The sequence below is a fragment of the Daktulosphaira vitifoliae genome, unplaced genomic scaffold, assembly GCF_025091365.1.
Source record: "Daktulosphaira vitifoliae isolate Bord-2020 unplaced genomic scaffold, ASM2509136v1 Scaffold_3, whole genome shotgun sequence".
In the NCBI taxonomy this organism is placed as follows: Eukaryota; Metazoa; Arthropoda; class Insecta; order Hemiptera; family Phylloxeridae; genus Daktulosphaira; species Daktulosphaira vitifoliae.
The window spans coordinates 27,677,005-27,697,075 of NW_026099574.1; the positions used below are offsets into that span (position 1 = coordinate 27,677,005).

General features: G+C 23.6%; 2 protein-coding genes across 3 annotated transcripts in view; both read left to right on the forward strand.

Annotated features, from left to right (window-relative positions):
• Nucleotides 1-20,071, forward strand: part of LOC126900685 (E3 ubiquitin-protein ligase MARCHF5-like) — a 45,866-nt gene that overhangs the window by 12,134 nt on the left and 13,661 nt on the right. The window lies entirely within an intron of this gene.
• LOC126900688 (uncharacterized) lies at nt 1,617-18,299 on the forward strand. The gene is made up of 3 exons (XM_050676596.1): nt 1,617-1,878; nt 6,990-7,107; nt 16,628-18,299. The coding sequence occupies exons 1-3, from the start codon at nt 1,732-1,734 to the stop codon at nt 16,843-16,845; spliced, it is 483 nt and encodes a 160-aa protein (XP_050532553.1). The 5' UTR covers nt 1,617-1,731; the 3' UTR covers nt 16,846-18,299.

The following is a 20,071-nucleotide window of genomic DNA, read 5'->3' on the forward strand; positions in this document are numbered from 1 at the left end:
GAACAGTAGTATAATATTAATATAACATGATATTCTATAAAAACGTTATAAAACCATTATTATAATATTATTAAAAAAAATTCAAAAAAGTTTCTTCAAAATAAAAAAATTACATTTTCGCAGTATAATTTAACGATTTTAGAAACATGAGTTTTAGTTCGTTCAATTATCCATTACAATTTATTCTAAAATCAATAATAAAAAGTCGTAGTTAAATTAAATAGACAATATTTATATTTTATGTACTTTATGCATGAATAATTTATTAAATATATTTTTCATGTTTTGTATTATACACTCAAGGCCTCTTTTAGTTCATATAAAAAGACTTTACTTATATCAATCTTTTACGAGTCACATTTTTTTCTAATGCACTTTCAGAAAACGTATCTTTTTTCTGTGATCCATTCATTATTTTGTGAACCATAGACGTATAAATTCTATTTTATCAAAATGCTTTTTATAATAAAAAAACAGTAAAATGTTTCAATGTTTTGATAGATGCAGAAAATTGACAAATATTATTTAATAAAAATTGATAATTTCGTATTGTATAACTATCTTTATGTTACAATTAAAGTAATATATTATATACTTTTAGTTTTTTTAGCAAAATCTGATTTCAATTGATGTAGATATAACTAGAATAGTAATTTGATTACCTCGATTACTAGTGCTTTGATTTATAAAGTTCCTTAATACCAACTCTAAATCGGTCGATTAATTATTCAATTAATAAGTCAATTAATTGATTCACTTAAAATTTTTAATTGTATAACAAATGACTTGTTAAACTTAGTTACAATAATATAAAATTTGATGACAATAATTACATTTACGAAGAATAATTATTTATAGGAATGATACAGAGTGCATTTATAATTAAATAATAATTAATATAATAAACGGAATAATTATTTTAATATTAAATATTAATTGTTAATTCATTAAATTCTCTAGATATAAGATTTATTGAATTGAAAATAAATCTAATAACATAAGAAATATTTTTGGTATTATATTTTCTAAAAGTCATCCTTGATATAAATTCAATAAAAAATTCATTTAATTAATATTACAAATATATATATATATAGAGTGACCCATCATTCATTGTCAACTTAAATAACTTTTGATTCGGTTGATTTATTTTGCTATTTTTTTTTTTAATAGTAAATATACTCGAGGACTACTATAATAATGTAATCAATATCATTTTTATACTTAAATAAAAAAAAATTTAATTTTAAAACTTTTCTTTTGTCCTTGTTTCAACACCTATTTCAATATTTAATACCGTACAGTAATACATGAAAATTCAAATTTTCACAATAAGATATTCTTTACCGACATTTTTCTTAAAATCTACTCTACAAAATCCCTATCATGAATTTTTTTTACATTTTATTTAAAATTTAAAAATAGTTAATATTTTTAATAAAATGTAAAAATATAAATTATTGAAATATAATTAAAGATCTAACGTTTAATTATTAAAAATAGAAAATCAGTAATAAATATCAACTAGATCAAAAGTTATTTAAGTTGTCATTGAATGCGAGTCACTCTGTATATGTAGTGTTTCATCCTTTTTTACTAATTTTAATATAAGTTCATATATTCTAGTATATTATGATGGGACACCTGTATATTTATCATAATTACGGAAATCATTTTCTATTACTAGTGATGTAAATAATTTTCACTCTAATAAAACATTTTTTTAGAAATATGTATCGTAGACATGAATCAATAATTACTCAAGTAACCAAATCAAATGATGATGTTCCAGTGATAATCACGAGGTTAGCAAGTATAGAAAAAAACGATATAGAATACTATTTCTTCTCGCAAGTTCTCCGAATTCGTGTTCTACAGGTAAGTTATTTAAATATATTTATATTGTTATTATTTGTGTAAATTATTTTAAAGTGCATACTTATTCCAAGTTTTGTGGGGTATTCTAATGATTCATATCCAGTAAAAAGTCCATTTGAAATCGTTTGCATAGATAATAAATTTTGCTTGAAAATGAAGTATTTAATAACATGAAATTGAAGTTAAAAGTGGAAATTAAAATACTAAGAATTTAATTTATTTGACTAACATTAAAATGAATAAATGTAGATATCAGTTTATTGTTAAATATAGAAAGCTGTTTACAAGTGCTAAAATTAATATTTGTTCGTTTGCTCAGACTTCTTTTAAAATATTCTTTTGAAATTGATCAAAATTTATATTGTGTTTTATTGTAACAAGTATATTGTTTGCAAATATCAATTTCGTAAATGCTTTAAATATTGTTATCTTCCAACGATAAACGTAAGATTTATTATCCAATTTTACTTTAAAAATAATAAATAAATCATTGTACATTAATAATTATCATGACACATTTTAGTATTTACATTCGTACACTTTTTGATGTTTTGTTTATCTTTAAAATTTATAGACTATCATTTTTTTGTAAATTTAATATTTTATAATTCTATTAAAAGTGTTAACTAAAGGCAGAAAAAATGATTTGATTTAATATATAAATAATCTTTCTATCGAGGGAAAATTCAAATTGCTTTCATATGTATTTAATATAATATTTAAATTGCATTGTAATTTGATAATATGAATACAAAAATTAATTGTGTAAATTATTTTTACAATAAATACAAAATGATCTGTTGATCGTGAAGTACTTAATTATTAGTAAAATAAATACATAATTGAAAAAATGTAGGTTATTGTAATAATTATTCTTTTAGTTACGTATATTTCTTAATTTATCAGATATTAATTTCTTATTAGTGTCATCTCAAAGAAATTATAGGGATGGCAGCTTTATATTTGTTAATTGCAACATACATATTTAACTAGCTTTAATTTCTTTAGTTCATAATCTTCAATCTTACTTTCACGAACAACATTGCTCTTTTATTCGTATTATTCGTATAGTCAGTTACTGACCAAGTACTGACTTAGTATTCAGTTAGGAATTAAGTGGAGAACTAAAAGAAAAAAAATATTTCAGATCCGCTTACAGAATTCACTGGAAATTGTAGGAAAATATATTCTATGTCCCATCCAAAACTGATAAGTGTTAAGCAACATGAGTAAAGGAGAAATGTTACTAATAAAAGTAGGATCAAAACTTTTTACTAAAAAGAGAGCTAACTTGATCGTAATGTAGATATTACTATTATTTTATATTTGGATTGAAACTTGGACCTATTTCACAGTTAGGTTTTATTGAATATTAGACATTTTCGATTAGATCATTTTTGGTGTTTTGACATATTGTTAGGCAAAATCAGTCCATTAAGAAAAAATGGTTAAGGACACAAAAAAAACCCAGTATTCTAAAACCAATACTACTTTAACTTTGCATCAAAGATAAAAGTTTCATATTACATTGTAAAAAAAAATTATGTTGAAAGAATCGTTGTTTTGTATTTTTACTAGTTAGCATTGTATTATTTTAAGTGTAATGATAATTTTTTGTATGAATTATTTTTTATTTTACAACGGTACAGATATACTTACACAATTTTTAAAATATAACATCAAAAAAAACTATTTGTCGCTTGTATGATGTCTATTAATTTGTCGCAGTTAAAATTATGTATAATTTAAAAAAGTTTTACTTTGTAGTAGTTTATCATTTTCTTTTTAAAATTAGGATACAAAAAATATATATTTAATATACACAATAAACAAAACAAAAATAATTTTTCTAAATATTATGCTATTTATAACATTACATTATGTATACGTAATGTAATAATACTACTATTGCTTTAAACCGGAATTTTATAAATTAATGTTGATATTTTGTATGTTTTTTTAAATTTAATTAATTAATAGCAATACAATATTGAAGAAAAATTCAGCTCAATAGTATAAATAAAAAAATGTTGTTTGACTAAATAATGTAAGCAGCAATTTGTTTTCTGTGTGGAAAAATTACTATTGAATACAAGAATCTTTAGTGCTTGAGAACTATTATTGAGTTTTACACTACCGTTGATTTGGCGTATTGTCAGTCATATTTAATATAATTGGTATAATAGTTGTAGGGACTCGATTTAAATGGTATGTGAATATGTTTACGCGAAAATTCTCTCCTTCGTATTTAGTTGATATAATTCTTACTGGAACACCTTTGAAAAGTAGGGATGTGTAATATAAATTCACAAGTCGGAAATTGCGATATTCATGTATAGTTATGAAAATATTCATTTTTTTACCTAATCTCCATAATTTCTAAAATATTAATTACATTGTATTTCATTAGTGTTACATTTTAATGCTCAATCACTATTTTACTTTATTGGTAATCTATTATGTTAAGTTCAAAGGCAGTTCTATTGGTGCGTGTGTATGTAGGGGGAAAGGAAGTGAGTCACTCCCAATCCAAAATGACCACTCAGCAATTTTGTACTGAGTCAGTAAACATAAAGCATCATTTATTACGAAAATACAAGAAATTAAAAGGTCTAAACGATATTTTCAATNTGTATATGAAGCGCTTAGAAATTAAAAGGTCTAAACGATATTTTCAATTTTGAAATAATGGAGTTTGTATTTATTATTATCTATTTAACAACATTAAAAAAATTAATTTAATTTTGACTAATGTGGATGTTTTTATTGTTTATTTTTCAAAATTTGTCCTCCCAAATAAAACTTAATATATCAACAGATTGACTGTATTCCTAACTGTAGTAAATCAAAAAGAGAGTTAAAACGATTAGGTGGTATCGTGGTTGTAGAGTCCGTGGGTTTAAAATAATAAAGACAAACAGATATAAAGAAATAAATGCAGATTCTCTTTGTTGAGGAATAAAAACTAATAATTGGTAAGCACCTTTAATAGGACACTGAGGCAACGAGGCGGTAATCCGACCCACGAACCCAGTCGAAGTGTCTATTAATACAAATTAGGTTTTTGCACTCTTTTCAGGCACGGGGCGATAATCCGACCCTCGAGACCTTGTAATGTGTATATGTATAAAGTGCCAACAAATTAGTAAAATTACTAACGGGAGTATTGATCTATTGCTTTATCGTTCTTTACTCAGATTAATAATTCTAAATGATTGGGATAATATAAATTAACTTACTTTGTATTTGAATTAATACTTATTGATTTGAGTGCTGATTCAGTTAGCGTAGAAATATCTAATTTAAAAATTTCGCTTAAGAATACCAATATTCGCGCCAATGAAGATATTAAGGATATATTTTTTAATAGAATTTTTTAATACAAATGACGAATTTATAATAAGCACAAAAGTATGCCGACGACAACACGGTGCCGTGGCTTAATAAAAGGTATATGAAAGTGTTGAATACTTAAGAGTGCAAGATGATATTTAACATGTAATCGAATATAACTCTCTGTTTTTCGTGAGGCCATTTGGCTTTTTATTGTCTATTGAATAACATCAACCTAGGGATTTTGTCGTCGGCGCTTTTTAGTGAATATATTTTAATTGCAATAAAATTAAACATTACATGATTATTGATTTAAGTCAAGACACATGGTTAATGAAAATTGAATTGGAACGTATACAATTAATAAGACAAAGTGTACAGTAATGTAATATTATGACAGATAAATTATTTGTTTGTATACAATTAATATATAATACATATTATATATTTTTCATTGATAAATGTCAGATGTGCAATGCAAAGCATTGGGCATATTATAACATAACCTTGGCTTGAAATCCCTTTTAAAAATATTATAAATATAATATTTAAAAACAATTAAGCTATAAAATCCTCTAAATAATAAAATAAAACGTTAAATGATCATTATTCCAAATTTCAAAATCTTGAACCATTCTTTTTATGCAATTTCATTATAATTACTTCGTTTCTGCCCTTATTTACTATCTCATATACATATCCAATGTCGGCTCGTGGCTTGGAAGATCGCACACCCTACTAAAATTAATTAAAAGTAGAAAATTAATTGTATATTTTTAATTCTACATTTTTATTAAAAATGCAAATTTGTAAAAAGTAAAATAATTATAATACATTTGTCGTGTGCGAACATTAAAGTTGTTTCTCTAAGTAAATGTGGGTACGCATACACACACGAATAATGTTTGGACTACCAGCAGCATTGTCCATGTGGTAAAATACTATTAAGAGTAATTTATTTTTAGAATTAACTGCTTGTCGTTATAGGTTGCTGTAATAATATAATTGCTATTATTATTATCTTCATTTCTATTTTCTACTGCGATCTTTAAAATAATAATACGTGTATTGTGTTTTATTTTATTATATTTAATTTGACTATATTTTATGCCTATGACCAGTGGTATTATATTTAAAGTCGCATCCCCACCACTAGCACCCCGAGCCACCACTGTATTTATATATAATATTTTATCTACACTTCTATGATGTTTGTAATATTTCACGAATCATAAGTTTTAAATGCATTACATAATTTTTTGCGCGAAGTCCGAAAATTATGTCTACTACTTTTTCTGATAATTTAAGTTTTAAGTTATAAGAGTCTTCTGAGTGTTAAAATGATAGAAATTTCTATTTAAAATTATTTTTATGACTTTAGAAGAAATATTACGTGTTAGTTCCCCCGAGATAGACTTATGACTAAAAGTTAAACTTAGTGAGCAATACTGCATTTACGAGTAAATTGTTTAATATACACTTTTGAGTTAACTCTTATTGTACATTTCTTAAAAAACGTTGATATGGCGATTTGTCATCCATATTTGATATGATTGGTGTAATAGTTGAAGGGACCCGATTTGTATCGGATGTGAATATATTTATCTAAAATTTGCAAGCATTAAAAAAATTAAGGGCTATCTGTAATAAAATAAAAACAATAGATTTTAAACAACCACCCAAATATGCATTATAATAACATATTTAGCTGTTGTTATTAAAGTGATTGACTTGATTTTTTTTTTTTTAAGTGTATAAATATTCTATTTTTTTTTTAGATTGTTTGTGGAATATTAGCAGTAGTCATGGGAAGTGTGGCTTGCATCGAAGAAAAAGGATCTTTTGCAAATTTAGGATTAGGGATCCCAGCAGGACTTAGTACTGTACTCGCTGCGGGTAAGTTTTATATTATTGTCTGAACTTTAGAAAATGTCAAATTAATGCGCACTAAAAAAATATACATAGAGAATGATCGATTAAGGAAAAAAACATTCATTTTCTTTAAAACTATTGAAAATGTTTAATTTTCTCAAAAGAAAAGTTTGTTTAATTCAAAAAACTGTATAATAATATTTAGTTAAATTAATATTTTTTTAAATTTTAGGGTTTAAAAACTTAAACTTTAATTTTATTTAATAGGATCCTATTTTTTTAGTTTAATGATACGATAGAAAACATTTTTTTTTATTCGACGAACCGTTCTGTCGTTTTAATAATATATGTTAAAGTTTAGTGATTTTTGACCAAATTTCTATGTATAGTCTTTTGTTTAGCAGACGTGTATGTTAAAAAGCATTTTTTCATGCTATCAGATAGCACAAGTTTTTTTGGCGATTCTTGTTAGATTCCAGATTTGTCATTTACCATGGCATGAATAAATAACAATAATAATGTATAGGCCATTGAAATATATTACTACTGCTTCCTGTATTATTAAAACTATATTAATGATAAATTTCTATTTTGAACAGAAATCGTTAAACAACTTTAAAACACAAATAATTGATCGGATAAAAAATATTATAAGAATAAAATTGTTTGAAATTTTTTTTTTGTGTTATATCATCAAACTAAAAATAGGAGTTGCTATTAAATAAAATTATTTAACTGCATATTATTGTACAATTTTTTGGATAAAACTATTTTTTCTTTGCAAAATTTTTAATAGTTTCGAAGATAATTAGTGTCTTATCCTTGATTGATTGATTACACAAGATATTTTTTTACTATCCCCTCCAAAATATATATTTACCATATATCTATTTTCATTATAGAAGTTCTATCTCCCATAACCCTCTGTGACAACACTCAAGCTGACTATAAATTAAAGGTTAAAATATTTTTTATGCTTTAAGACTACAATATTATTATTGTAGTATTATATTATTATAATCTGTAACATTTTTTTAATTTATTAAAAAAATTGAACTTTATTTTATATGTTTATTACTACTCAATATTAAACATCGTTATTTATTATTAAGAAAATGATAGAATAAAACGCTATCTGTTCATGTTAAATGTTGGTTATAAGCACAATTTTTTCCATCAATCTAAAAAAAATATATGTAATTTGTAAAATATTATTTTACTGTTTTCAAAAAGTATTAGAAAATCGTATGGAAGTTCTTTAATTAATATTTTTAATATAACTAATAAATAAAATTATATTTTTAAATAGTTATTTTTTATGTTATTAAATAATTTTATAAATGTATAAATATTTTTGTGTTAATATTTTATAGAATTAAAAATTAATGACATGACATTCTATATCATAAATTAAATTTTTTGGTGTTCAAATTTGATTACATTATTCTTAATAATAGTTTTACAAACTAAATCATTTATTTAATTTTTTGTAAGAGCTCTTTCATTTTTTAGTTATAGTGTGAAATAGTTAAGTACATTAGTATAAACAAAAATGTTTTTTTTATTTTAAAAGTTAAGTTAAAAATAACTTTTCAATGTGATGATATTTTACCACAATTATTTTTTCAGATAAAAACCTCATATTTTTACAATTAAATCAATAAAACGGTTAAATTTACTAATAAAAAAAAATAATGAGTTTAATAAATCAAAAGTAATAAAACAATATTACCATAAGTATTATTAAAAAACTTTTAACGAACTGTTTATTGTGAAATGGCTTTTTTTTTTTTAATTGAATTAATCTAACAATTTATTTCACAATATCATTAAAATAAATTGATTTTTTTTTTAAGCAAAACTTTATGTTATTCTTTGTATTTTCTTTTTGATAATTTATCAATTATCATATTACATTTAAATCAATCAAAATATATAAATACTAAAAATCATTATATATAAATGTATTATATCATTGACGCTATTAATTATCTTAATTAAATAGGAAACAATTGTCTCCCTATTGGTTCATTTAATGATCAAAAGTAAACCATTACAAAAATTTTCTAAATTTTTCCTTTATTTTAGAATTAGTACTATTTTAGCTTCGATGCTTAGCTGTAAAGCTATTGGTTGTACTCTGTCATATTTTTTTTTTTTGTGTCCTTATACCTGGCTAATGAACTACTAAAAAACCAATTTTTGACAAAACGTATCTAATTGAAGCTGGCAGCGCCAAAATATTGAAAAATTTCTCACAAACCCAGCACTAAAAGAAAAATATTTAAAAAAATTACAATCTGTATAAAACAGTGTTGATTTTTTAGTTTTCATTTTATATTGAAATGTTTAAAAAATAAATAAATTGATTTTGAATTTTTATTGATAATATTTCATACAATTACCTTTACTTACTATTTTTGAATATTTAATCATTAATCAAAGTACAGTACGAACTTAATCAAATCAATTTTTTTTCAGTTGCGGTAATGTTCCAAAAATTTGCCTTTTTTAATCTTGCATCAAGTTAAATCTAATTTTGAGATCTCAATTTTTAGAGCTATAGGTCATTGAAGACAAAAAACATGTAAGATTCAGTAAAAATTGTCGATTTTGATGGTTTTTGCATAGCAACGGAATGTCTACATCATTCAAAATTAAATCAAATTTAAGTTTTTTTTATGCACTATGCGATTCCAAAAACCATCGGACAACTTATCTTATATAAATAATCGGCATCTTAAGTCGATAATTGAGTAATTTTTAGTAGAAATCATAGTTTATTAAAGCACTCTGTTTGATTAACATACATATTAAAATAAAATGTTTAGTGGTAATATTTAAGACAAGTGTCTTACTCTCAATATATTTTTTTGAAAATCCTATAATTCATGTTATTAATGCAAGAGTCAAAATCCTTAAGGACATAAAGAAAAGGCCAGTAACCGGTTAGAATGGAGAATTAGAGTTGTAAACCAATCTTTGGGTTGATAAAAAAAAAAAAATCATTAATAAGAGAGTACTAGAAGGGAATATTAAATTTTTTTTCTTAGAATGTTCCAAAAAATTTGCCTTTTTTAATTTTTTTTGTATACGGATTAAAGAATTTTACAACAGTGATTTTAATAACTATTAAATATCAATCAATACTAATATGAAAAAATACTTCAATTTCTTTTTTCTGGATACCTACTGTACTTTAATTTTATTTAACGGCTATAGTTAGATAAATTGTTCATATAATTTAGATTTTATTAAATATAGTTAAATATGTTAGGATTCTTTTAAACAAATATTTGATGATAAGTTCTTTTTTGTAATTCTATAAACTTTGTATAACTTTAATATAAAACTAATGTGTTTATAATAAGATGAATATTAAATTATTACATAAAATTTTACATCATTCTTAATGCTTTTATGTAAAAAATCCAATATTTTATCTTTATATTTCTTTGTAAAGAAGATACATATTTTAAGTTTGCAAGGTAATACTTAAAGGTATTATTGACGTAAATGATAGTTACGAACAAATCAAATTAACATTATTTCAGAAAAGTATTAATCCAATCTTCCTTCTCTCGAAAAAAATAGAAATTTTCTATAAACTTTCTCTGTGGACTTTCGCCTTAAAGCGTTTAATGATAATGATGTTAATTATTGTCACATTTCAATCTATACTGATCATCACTATGCCATTACGAAAGTACTGTGTTTTTTATTTTCGTAAAGTTTTTCTTTAAATTTAAATCAATAATAATTATTAATAAATATATATACAGTACATTTTTTTATCTATTTGCAAATTAATTATAATTTGATTTAAACCGAAAATAATATTTATCATATTGTTTATTAAATTATTTCTAGGGGTAAGCTATAATTCATTATTATCATTATTAATAAGTAATTGTGAACGTACTTAAAGTGTTTAAAAATTATTAAATATAATTTAAAATAATTTATAAGACATTAATTTGAGTGATTAAGATACCTTAAGTTCAACAGGATGATTAATTAATCGATAATCACTAGATTTCTTCTAACATAATAATAATATTGAAAAAAATTGAGCTTATTTAAATAGTATTTATTTCTTGAATTTTAAAAGGTTAGATACTTTTTATGTCTATCCCTCATCCCTTATAAGAGTGCTAACTTATTTATTTTATTATTAAAATGTTAATTTACATATTTTTTCATATAGAAGCTATTTTCATCGTATTATTTTTAGTACATTGTAAAGAAACGTATAATGAAATAATTTAAAATACAGTATTGAAAACTTAAAACATTAATATAACTAAATAAACAGTTTATTAGGTTTACTAATGAAAATGTACTTTTATTAACATTTCGTGGATGTTTGAATTAAAAATGAAACGCTTAGAAGCTTTTTCATTACGCTTGAACGAATTTTCTGTAACTTGATGTACGTTTTACAAAAATTTAATAAATTTAATAATGCAAAAATATTTTATACATTTTGAATATAACAATTTGAATTATATAGTACTTTTATTGCAACATTTTTAGTTAAATATGTTTCTCTAATTTTAATTATATTGGTTTCTAATTGAATTATAAGTAATGGTTCTTTTACGATAATCATTTTTTACTTTATTCCACAATTGAAAATATATTGGTTATTCTTAGAATTTTTTATAATTTTTTTTCCTGTATATTTATGTCTTTAATTAGTTGACCTTGGCATCAAAGAACATTTTTACACATTGTTTATGTAAAAGGATCATTAAATATAATATGTTCTTAGTTATGTACTATAATTTAAAATTTACATCTATAATTAAAAACTGTAATGTAAATCTTAAATTGTAATATAAGTTTAGTATATTTTATCTATGTTTGCATATACCTGAACAAATCAACATTTGATGTGTATTTTTACCCAATTCAAATTTATTAATATAAAATTTATTTAAAAGTTTATTAAGTCATCAATAATTCGACGATTAAAATTATAATGATGAAATAATTGATAAAAAATATTAGCTTACCTCCTCAATCGTTTTAATGACAAGTAAAATAAAATCATTGTTCTAAAATACTTTAATATATATTGATGACGGTTTTGTTTTTCAAATTTAACTTTATTTAACACACAGAATCTTTATAAAATCTAAATTATTTTATAATAACATAAAAACTATTCCATAAAATATGTTTTTACATATTTTATAGTATATCTCTAAAAGTCTACGAGTTTTTTTTTTTAATTTAACCTATCCTTATAATATTTTTTCTAAACATTTTTTTATACATTTTCAATAAATTATTGATTTTATGCTATTTTTGGGTTAATTGAAGAGCTCAATAAATAAACCTCCATTCTTTTTTCCATAATCATGTTTCGGTAGTTCTTAATTAAGATTAAAACGTTGAATATATCTAAGAAAAAAATGTGAGAATAAATAATTAGAATAACACAGGATCTTTTAAGTTATTGGTAAGTAAGAACACATGTTAAAAATAATTAGTTTTTGCAGTTTCCTGAAAAATGATTAAAAATGGAATTATCTTTTTTTGCAATTATCTTTTGTTTTTAACTTTGATGTATAATATCATGTTATTATTAAAAATAAGATTTAATGATATTTTATAATTTAAATATACTATTAAAACCGTGACAATAATACAGATATTTTTGGTATTTTGGTTTGTAGTTGCACGAATTTAAATATCTGTTTGAGAAGATAATCATAGAAGCATAATTTATTTATGTTTTTCGAAAGTTTTGTTTTTCTGAAATCTCGGTTTTGGCTGTGTCCATTAATCTCATTGTGTTTTAATGCTCATAAAATATAGCTTAAGTGTCTATAACTTCTATTATTCAAATAAGCTTTAAAAAAAAGTATGAACTCAAAGTTTTTCGATTGAACTTTATTAGCTAGGATCAAAGGTTCAAAATATCTACGATCGTATTACGTGCTATTGTCAAATTCTTTTACTATCACCAATTCAAAGGAAGTTCATGTCTATCGTATAATATGGTTCGTATTGCTTTCTTCGACTCTGTACTTTTAATTGATTTTTAGGGTAATGATAGTTTATAGTACCCTTAATATATTACATTTCTTTAGCTATCAAGGGTTGTGAATTGTGTCAATATAGAATGTTTATCTATGTGTTTTATAATAGCATGCAATAGTTAAGGCGATTAGGATAAATGGACATGCATTTAATGTGTATTATAAAGAACGGTTTTATAAAGTATCTTTAGAGCCACGTAACGTTTGTAAATTTGTTGTATCGTGTGTGTCGTGATTAATCTTCCAACAACGATTTTAAATTAAAATACTTATCAGAAAATACCTACCCAAATCCACTCCAAAGACATAAATTAATCCCAAAATTAGTAGAATTTTTAAAATACAATAAAATTGAATAACTGATGTATATACATTTTATTTAGTTTAAATATATGTATTATTTTAATATGTATATTTTATGTATATGTATTATTTTTTAAAAATCAAAATTCATTATACAAAATTTAGGTTTTGCCAACTATGTGTAAAATCATTACTTTTTATTTACGCTACTTTTTCTAAACGATTTTTAATTTATGAGTTGATTATGTAAAACTAAAACATATCGAATCGTATTGGTTTTTTTATAAAATAAATTTATGATCCAAAGAATAATGTGATGGTCATTACATGAAAACAAATTATCATAGAACAATCAATATAAAACTGTTTAAGCTCGAACAAATCTAAAACCAAATATTTATTACTGAGATAAAATTTGATTTGTAAGGTTGCTTTTGTTAACTTACCATTGAATTGGACAGCTGCCCGAAAGTGTAAAATTATTCAGCCAGTAGTATGTGCTGTCAATTAGTAAAAGGTTTCGTTGAATTAACTGTTATGGTTAGGGTTTTGCAAGAGGATGTGTTTTTGACATTAGTATTTAGTTGATGAAAATTTAAGTTAACATAGCTATTTCTACATCTCATATTGTCTTCTTATGGTCTGAATCAGTTGTGTGTTTTATCTAAATATTTTTTTTTAAATAATTTAAGTATTCTTAGAGTGGTAGGTTTAAAAAAAAATATCTTGATATAATAACAAAAACACCCTACATCCTGATTTTTAATCCTTTTTTACTCAATTTCAACGAAAAATAGTTTTTTGAATAGAAAGTTTTCATGCAGTTTAATTTAAATTATTAAGTAAAATTTAATATATAATTTATGTAAACACAGAGAGAGGCTAAATTCACTATAATTCATAGTACCAAGATTCATTTGTCATTTATAGTTGTTTATTTCTACATAGAAAATAAAGAAATTCTATGCTATATTTTAAGGAGCAGTAATTATAGTTTTCAGATTTGGAAAGTTAATATTTTTCTTGCCTGTTTATGTTACATTGAAAGTAGTAATCAATTGATTTAATTAATAAGTTTTGATATTTTCATAAGAATGCATAAATTAAAATGTATCATATGCTCTGAATAACAAAATATTATTATTTTCTATTATGATAATTTTCACGATAAATTAGATTTCATAAAAAACTTTAGGTGTACTTTAAGTATAATGTATGTACCTAATCCATTATTGTGTCAACCTAAAAATGAAAGACATATTTTCTTCGTAACTTTTAACAAAAAATTGGCTTTGTTGAGTAATTGATTTTCTGGAAGTATAATGTTTGAATTTTATAGAAAATCATGAGACAATAACATATAGTAGTCCATCTTAGATTTTATTCTAGCATTAGACCAAACTATAAATTTAATAATGTTTGATGCTTATTTCATTGTTTTTATTGATCAACTTAGAATACTACTGTACAATATAAATCCACAGTATACATGTTAACATCGCAAAATTGCAATGTGTTTTACTTGTTTTAATCTAAAATATTGGTAGTATTCTAACTTCACATTTCTAAATATATATCAATTAATTTTCATCTTAATAATTTTCATTGAAGTAAAATATATATTTTTAGAATAATTTTACGAATAACACACAAACTATATAGTTCTTTAGTATTTAACTTATAAATTTTATATATTAATTTTTTTTCACACCATTTACATAAACAGTTATTTGCATTTTTAGTTTTATAATTTAATGTTTATTCTATAGCTATTAAAAGTACATACGGAAATATACGTCTGAACGTACTGAAATAAAAGTCAGCTTCCGAAGAATCTGAATTTTATCTAGTTGAACCAATAGCAGCGAAGAGATCTGAAAACTTCTAACTAATGTCACATTAAATCTTTTGAAGTGTAATACAATATGAAAACAAAATTGCCCCGACGACTGTTCTTCTATAAGAAATCAACCATCAAATGAAATATATGACATTATATACAAATGTATATATGCAAATAATTTAACAAGTTTTTTTATATTACTATATTTTTTAAAATTTATTTTTATTTTAATATGAAAATTTAGCACAGTTTTTTTTCATTTATGACATCTATACTTATTGTTACATTTACGAAAATCAATTTAAGATCCGAAATAGATACGGAACATAAATGTAATTTAATTGTACACTAAGTTTTCTACGTATTATTTCCTCATCTACGTTGGCTGTGTCCTCAAATTTTTTTTGTTGTTTGTTATGATATATTTTTTTTTCGTTGTTTTATCTCTTAATTTAACACAATAAGAATGGACGTACAAATAATCATTTATATATTTCAAATTCCAAATCATATAAACCAGTCATTTTACAATTTCGTAAAATAAGAAATATCATTCCATATTTTTTATCACAACAAAGCAAAGCCATTATTTATTTTTGCAATTTTAAAAGTTTTTTACAAAATTAAATATAATTGTATGATATTAATTATTGTGTCTAGTCTCACCTCTTTTTTAATTTTATTCAATATAAATTAAATGCGATATTTTACCTTCAAATGGTTCATTTAAAATACAAATGTATAAGTTAAATACTTACTAAAAAAATGACAGTAAACTTTTCACATTTGTATGTCATGGGCACATTTTATCATTTTAAGTGAAGTTTTTATATACAACATGAATTAGGTTGAAAAATGATGAAAATTATTATACGAAATAATTGGATTAAAATTCTCGTTAAAATAATAAATACTAGCATATTAACTTTTAACATTAAACAACCTTAATCAATAGATTCGGTAACCGCGTTTAGTTTAATTGCATAGCAGTAGAGGTTTGGCCAATATATCATATGGTTTGTCATAGAAGAAGAGAATGATAATGAAAATGTTGAATAATGCATGGGTACAAGAAAAGGTGAATGCAAGAGTAATCAAGCTCAGATCCCTTTAAACTACTGTACGTTTGTCTGAAACAATAATAAAACACTTATTTATAGTCCTTTTTGAAGCATTTCGTAATAATATAAAGCACTGGTTTCTGGATCAAACTAATTATACATATCATTTTTTATTAACGTTTAAAATTCTATGTAACTAGTAACTTACTAGTAGTAAAAAATCATTAAAATAATTTAATATTTCAAAAAATAACTATGAAAATAAAATTTAATGTTAACATTTTCAGGTTGGAGTATACACACAAGTCGATTGTTCAGTGGTTATCATGATACCCTTATGACATCGTCTGGTGGTTCAAGATTGTATATATTTCGATTATTAGGACCAACTATTAGGTCTGCAATAGTAGTCGGATTATTTTGGTTGGTTGCTTTGATACTAAATGCGATGCTATTTACAAGAGCAGGTCGAACACTGACTGCCTACGAAACATCCCTAAGGTAAATATTGAATTGAATTGTAATCCAGTGAAACAAACGAAAAAATATTCACCTGTAAATTTAAAAATGTATGAGTTTGGTACAGTTTATTGAAAAAATCGACATATAAGCACTATAATTAAATAAGCTTCTGATACAAACGGTCGATGATTAAGTTTAACGGGAAGTTGAAAGTTCCATTCCAATTCAATATAAGTGATAAGTTTGTATTCATACATCACGTAATTCAAACTAAACCATCTTACTATCTGTTCATAATATTTTCGACGTTTTATCTTCTGATCAATACAAGTTATGCACATTTTCTCGATCCAAACCTGCAGTATCTACATAATTGAAGGATCTAATCTTTAACGAAAAGTACTTCGCTCGTTTAATTTTACACTTGGTAAACTTTTCAAATTTATAAGTTTGTGATTTCTTTTTGTACAATGAAAGCATTCAGTATTTCATTGTTGAATCAAAAACAGTAAAGAGAATAAATTGATAAATTTTATTACAGAATAGCAATATTTACTGTTCGTTACTGATTTTATAAAAAGTAGAAAATAATTTCTTAAAACAAGAATCATATTGTGCACGACTCTGTTGCCAAAGGTAAAACAACGTGATCGGCGTTTTAAATCAAATAACGTAGAAAAAACGTGAATTTCGACCGCGTGTTGTTAATATATAACGTGAAAACGCAGCTGAAAGGTTATTTTAAATGCAAAAGGAGCACGTAGCAACTCATATTTTCCGCTGTGAAACTGAATATCAAATGACAGATAATCTTGCGTCGAAAAAAAAAACTTTAAATGATAAGCAAAAATAAAACTTAAACTGAACTAAACAATTTAATTTGCTTTGTTTAACTATGTTAATGTAAAAATAATACTGACAAGTAGATAGTATTATATGAAAAGTCGTGTAGTCCATAGTAATAAATCTTAGAGTACGATTGGTTCTAGTAGACCAAGAGTTAAGTAAACATTTTAATAAATTTGAGCTATCATTATAGTTAAGGACAATATACACTAAAACTCTGCAACTGAGAAATAATCTAAATGAATATTAAAAAAATACGGGGTAAAAGTTAGTATTAAATAAGTTTTAACAAAAAAATAAATAAATAACTGTTTAACCAGGTATTTTACTGAAAATAATAACAAAGTATATTAAATTTAGTAATTTTTCAATTGAATATCATTGTTTTTAATTATAATGATTAGAAAAAAAAGTGAGGAATAATTTTTAGCCTTGATGCGAAGCTGAGAAGGTATTGATTTTGCAATGATTTGTATATTTTTTGTCTGTTGTCACTTTTTCTCAGCTCTCGCCGGACCCATTTCTTACAATGACACGTCAAATGATTACAAGTCGTATCTAATTGAAGACATTGCTCTTAAAAATCGAAAACGATTTTCTATTTAATGATATTCATTTCAAACTTTCAATCTGAGTTAAAAAAAAATTATGGAAAAAAGTTCAACCTTTTTAAATTATAAACTTTTGTAAAAATTAACTCCATAGAACCAAAAAAATTAGTTAAAATTTTCACGAATTATTTCTAACGTATTATAAATCAAAAGTATGAAAAAATTTAATTTTTAATATTTTTTTATATGTAAGTACTCGTTGTTTAATAATTAATAATAATTTTACTAAGAAGCGATAGAAAAAATCTAATTGAAGATTTGAATTTGGCGTAAAAATGAATTTAGAAAAGGATATTTTTATTACAGATTTACATCGAAGGGTTTCTTATGATAGTGATTTTAATAAGTATAGATTATACTTGTCCAACTATGCTACGTTACACTGTGTCTCGACCTCTTTATGCTACTCTTAATTTCTTAAAAATTATAATTTATCAATAAATAAGTCAATAACAAAAAAAATTGGATTAAAAATTAAAAGATTAAATTAAAATTTCGATGTTAAAAAAAATTCAAAATTCATAAACTTAAGAATGAAATTGAAGTATTATTTAATATATGATAATATACAGTGCTAGTTCCACAGTGATAGCTTATTTGGATATGTAGGCTCTAGAACATAAGGTGTTTTTTCATGTTTTAGCTTCGATGCGAAGCTGAGAAGGTATTAATTTTACCATGATGTTTTTATTTTTTTTTTTATTTATTTATTTTTTTTTTTGTGTCTGTCACTACTTTTTCTCAGCTCTCACTGGACCGATTTCTTTTAACAATACGTCAAAAGATCACAAATTGTATCTAGTTGAAGACATTACCCTTAAAAATTAAAAAATTTTCCCTCGTTCCCCGCAAATGGGGGAAATATCCAAAAAAATTACAAATTTAAAAATCGACAAATTTTGTCATTTTTTTCACTTTTTTTTCTTAAAACTTCCATAACTTTTTCAAAAATCAACAAATCAACATAATTTTTTTTTAAACTAAAACCTTAGATATTTTCCTTTCATTTGATATAATTTTTTTGAAAATTTAACACTTAACCTGCTCATGGGGGGGGATTTAAAATTGCAACTTTTTTACAAAAACTAACTTTTTCAACTTAATTTTTGAAAATGTTCCGGAAATACTGCGTCCTTTAAACATATATCAAATTAAAGCTTATTTTATGTACTACTAAATGAAAAAAAAAAATTTGTCCCGACGACCTATCTTCTATGCGCAAAAGGCTACCGTATTTAAAAATATGCTATTTTTTATTAAAATTCTAGGTTTTGTATTTTATTTTATTTTAAAATATTTTATTAGGGGAATAAACTGACTTTCATGAATATTATATAATTTCATTGACATAGAATAAAGTTCATAAGACATATGATATTATACTTATTAACATTTTTTACTTTTTTAAAGTCGAAAAAGTAATTTTTAAATTTGAGTTAGCTTAAATAGCCAATTTTATCATGCAACAAAAATCAACGAATAGTTGCCGAATGGGTAACACCTTGATCTTTAACGCCTAGGGTACGAGGTTCAAATCCGTTTGTGGCTTCTAAAATTTTGCATTTTTTTTTTGAGTTAGAATAGAATTTTCAAATCATTTGATATTTATCTCATTTAGATTCAATAATTTCAATAAATATAAAGGATCTTATCACTATAGTCTCCCCTCGTGAGAAGAAATTGATATTCATGTTAATATTATTTTACTATGTGGTTCTTTTTCTGGCTACGATTTATTTTGCCAACCCTCACTAGACCTACTTTTTTCAACGATACGTCAAATGATTCATTTAAGTTTATGATATTTAAGTT

What these genes read in the sequence shown, in the direction of transcription:
- LOC126900688 (XM_050676596.1), top strand. Translation starts at nt 1,732, where the DNA reads ATGTATCGTAGACATGAATCAATAATTACTCAAGTAACCAAATCAAAT. An exon ending in TCCGAATTCGTGTTCTACAG is followed by an intron (nt 1,879 to 6,989) that starts GTAAGTTATTTA and finishes TTTTTTTTTTAG; the next exon opens with ATTGTTTGTGGAATATTAGC. An exon ending in TAGTACTGTACTCGCTGCGG is followed by an intron (nt 7,108 to 16,627) that starts GTAAGTTTTATA and finishes TAACATTTTCAG; the next exon opens with GTTGGAGTATACACACAAGT.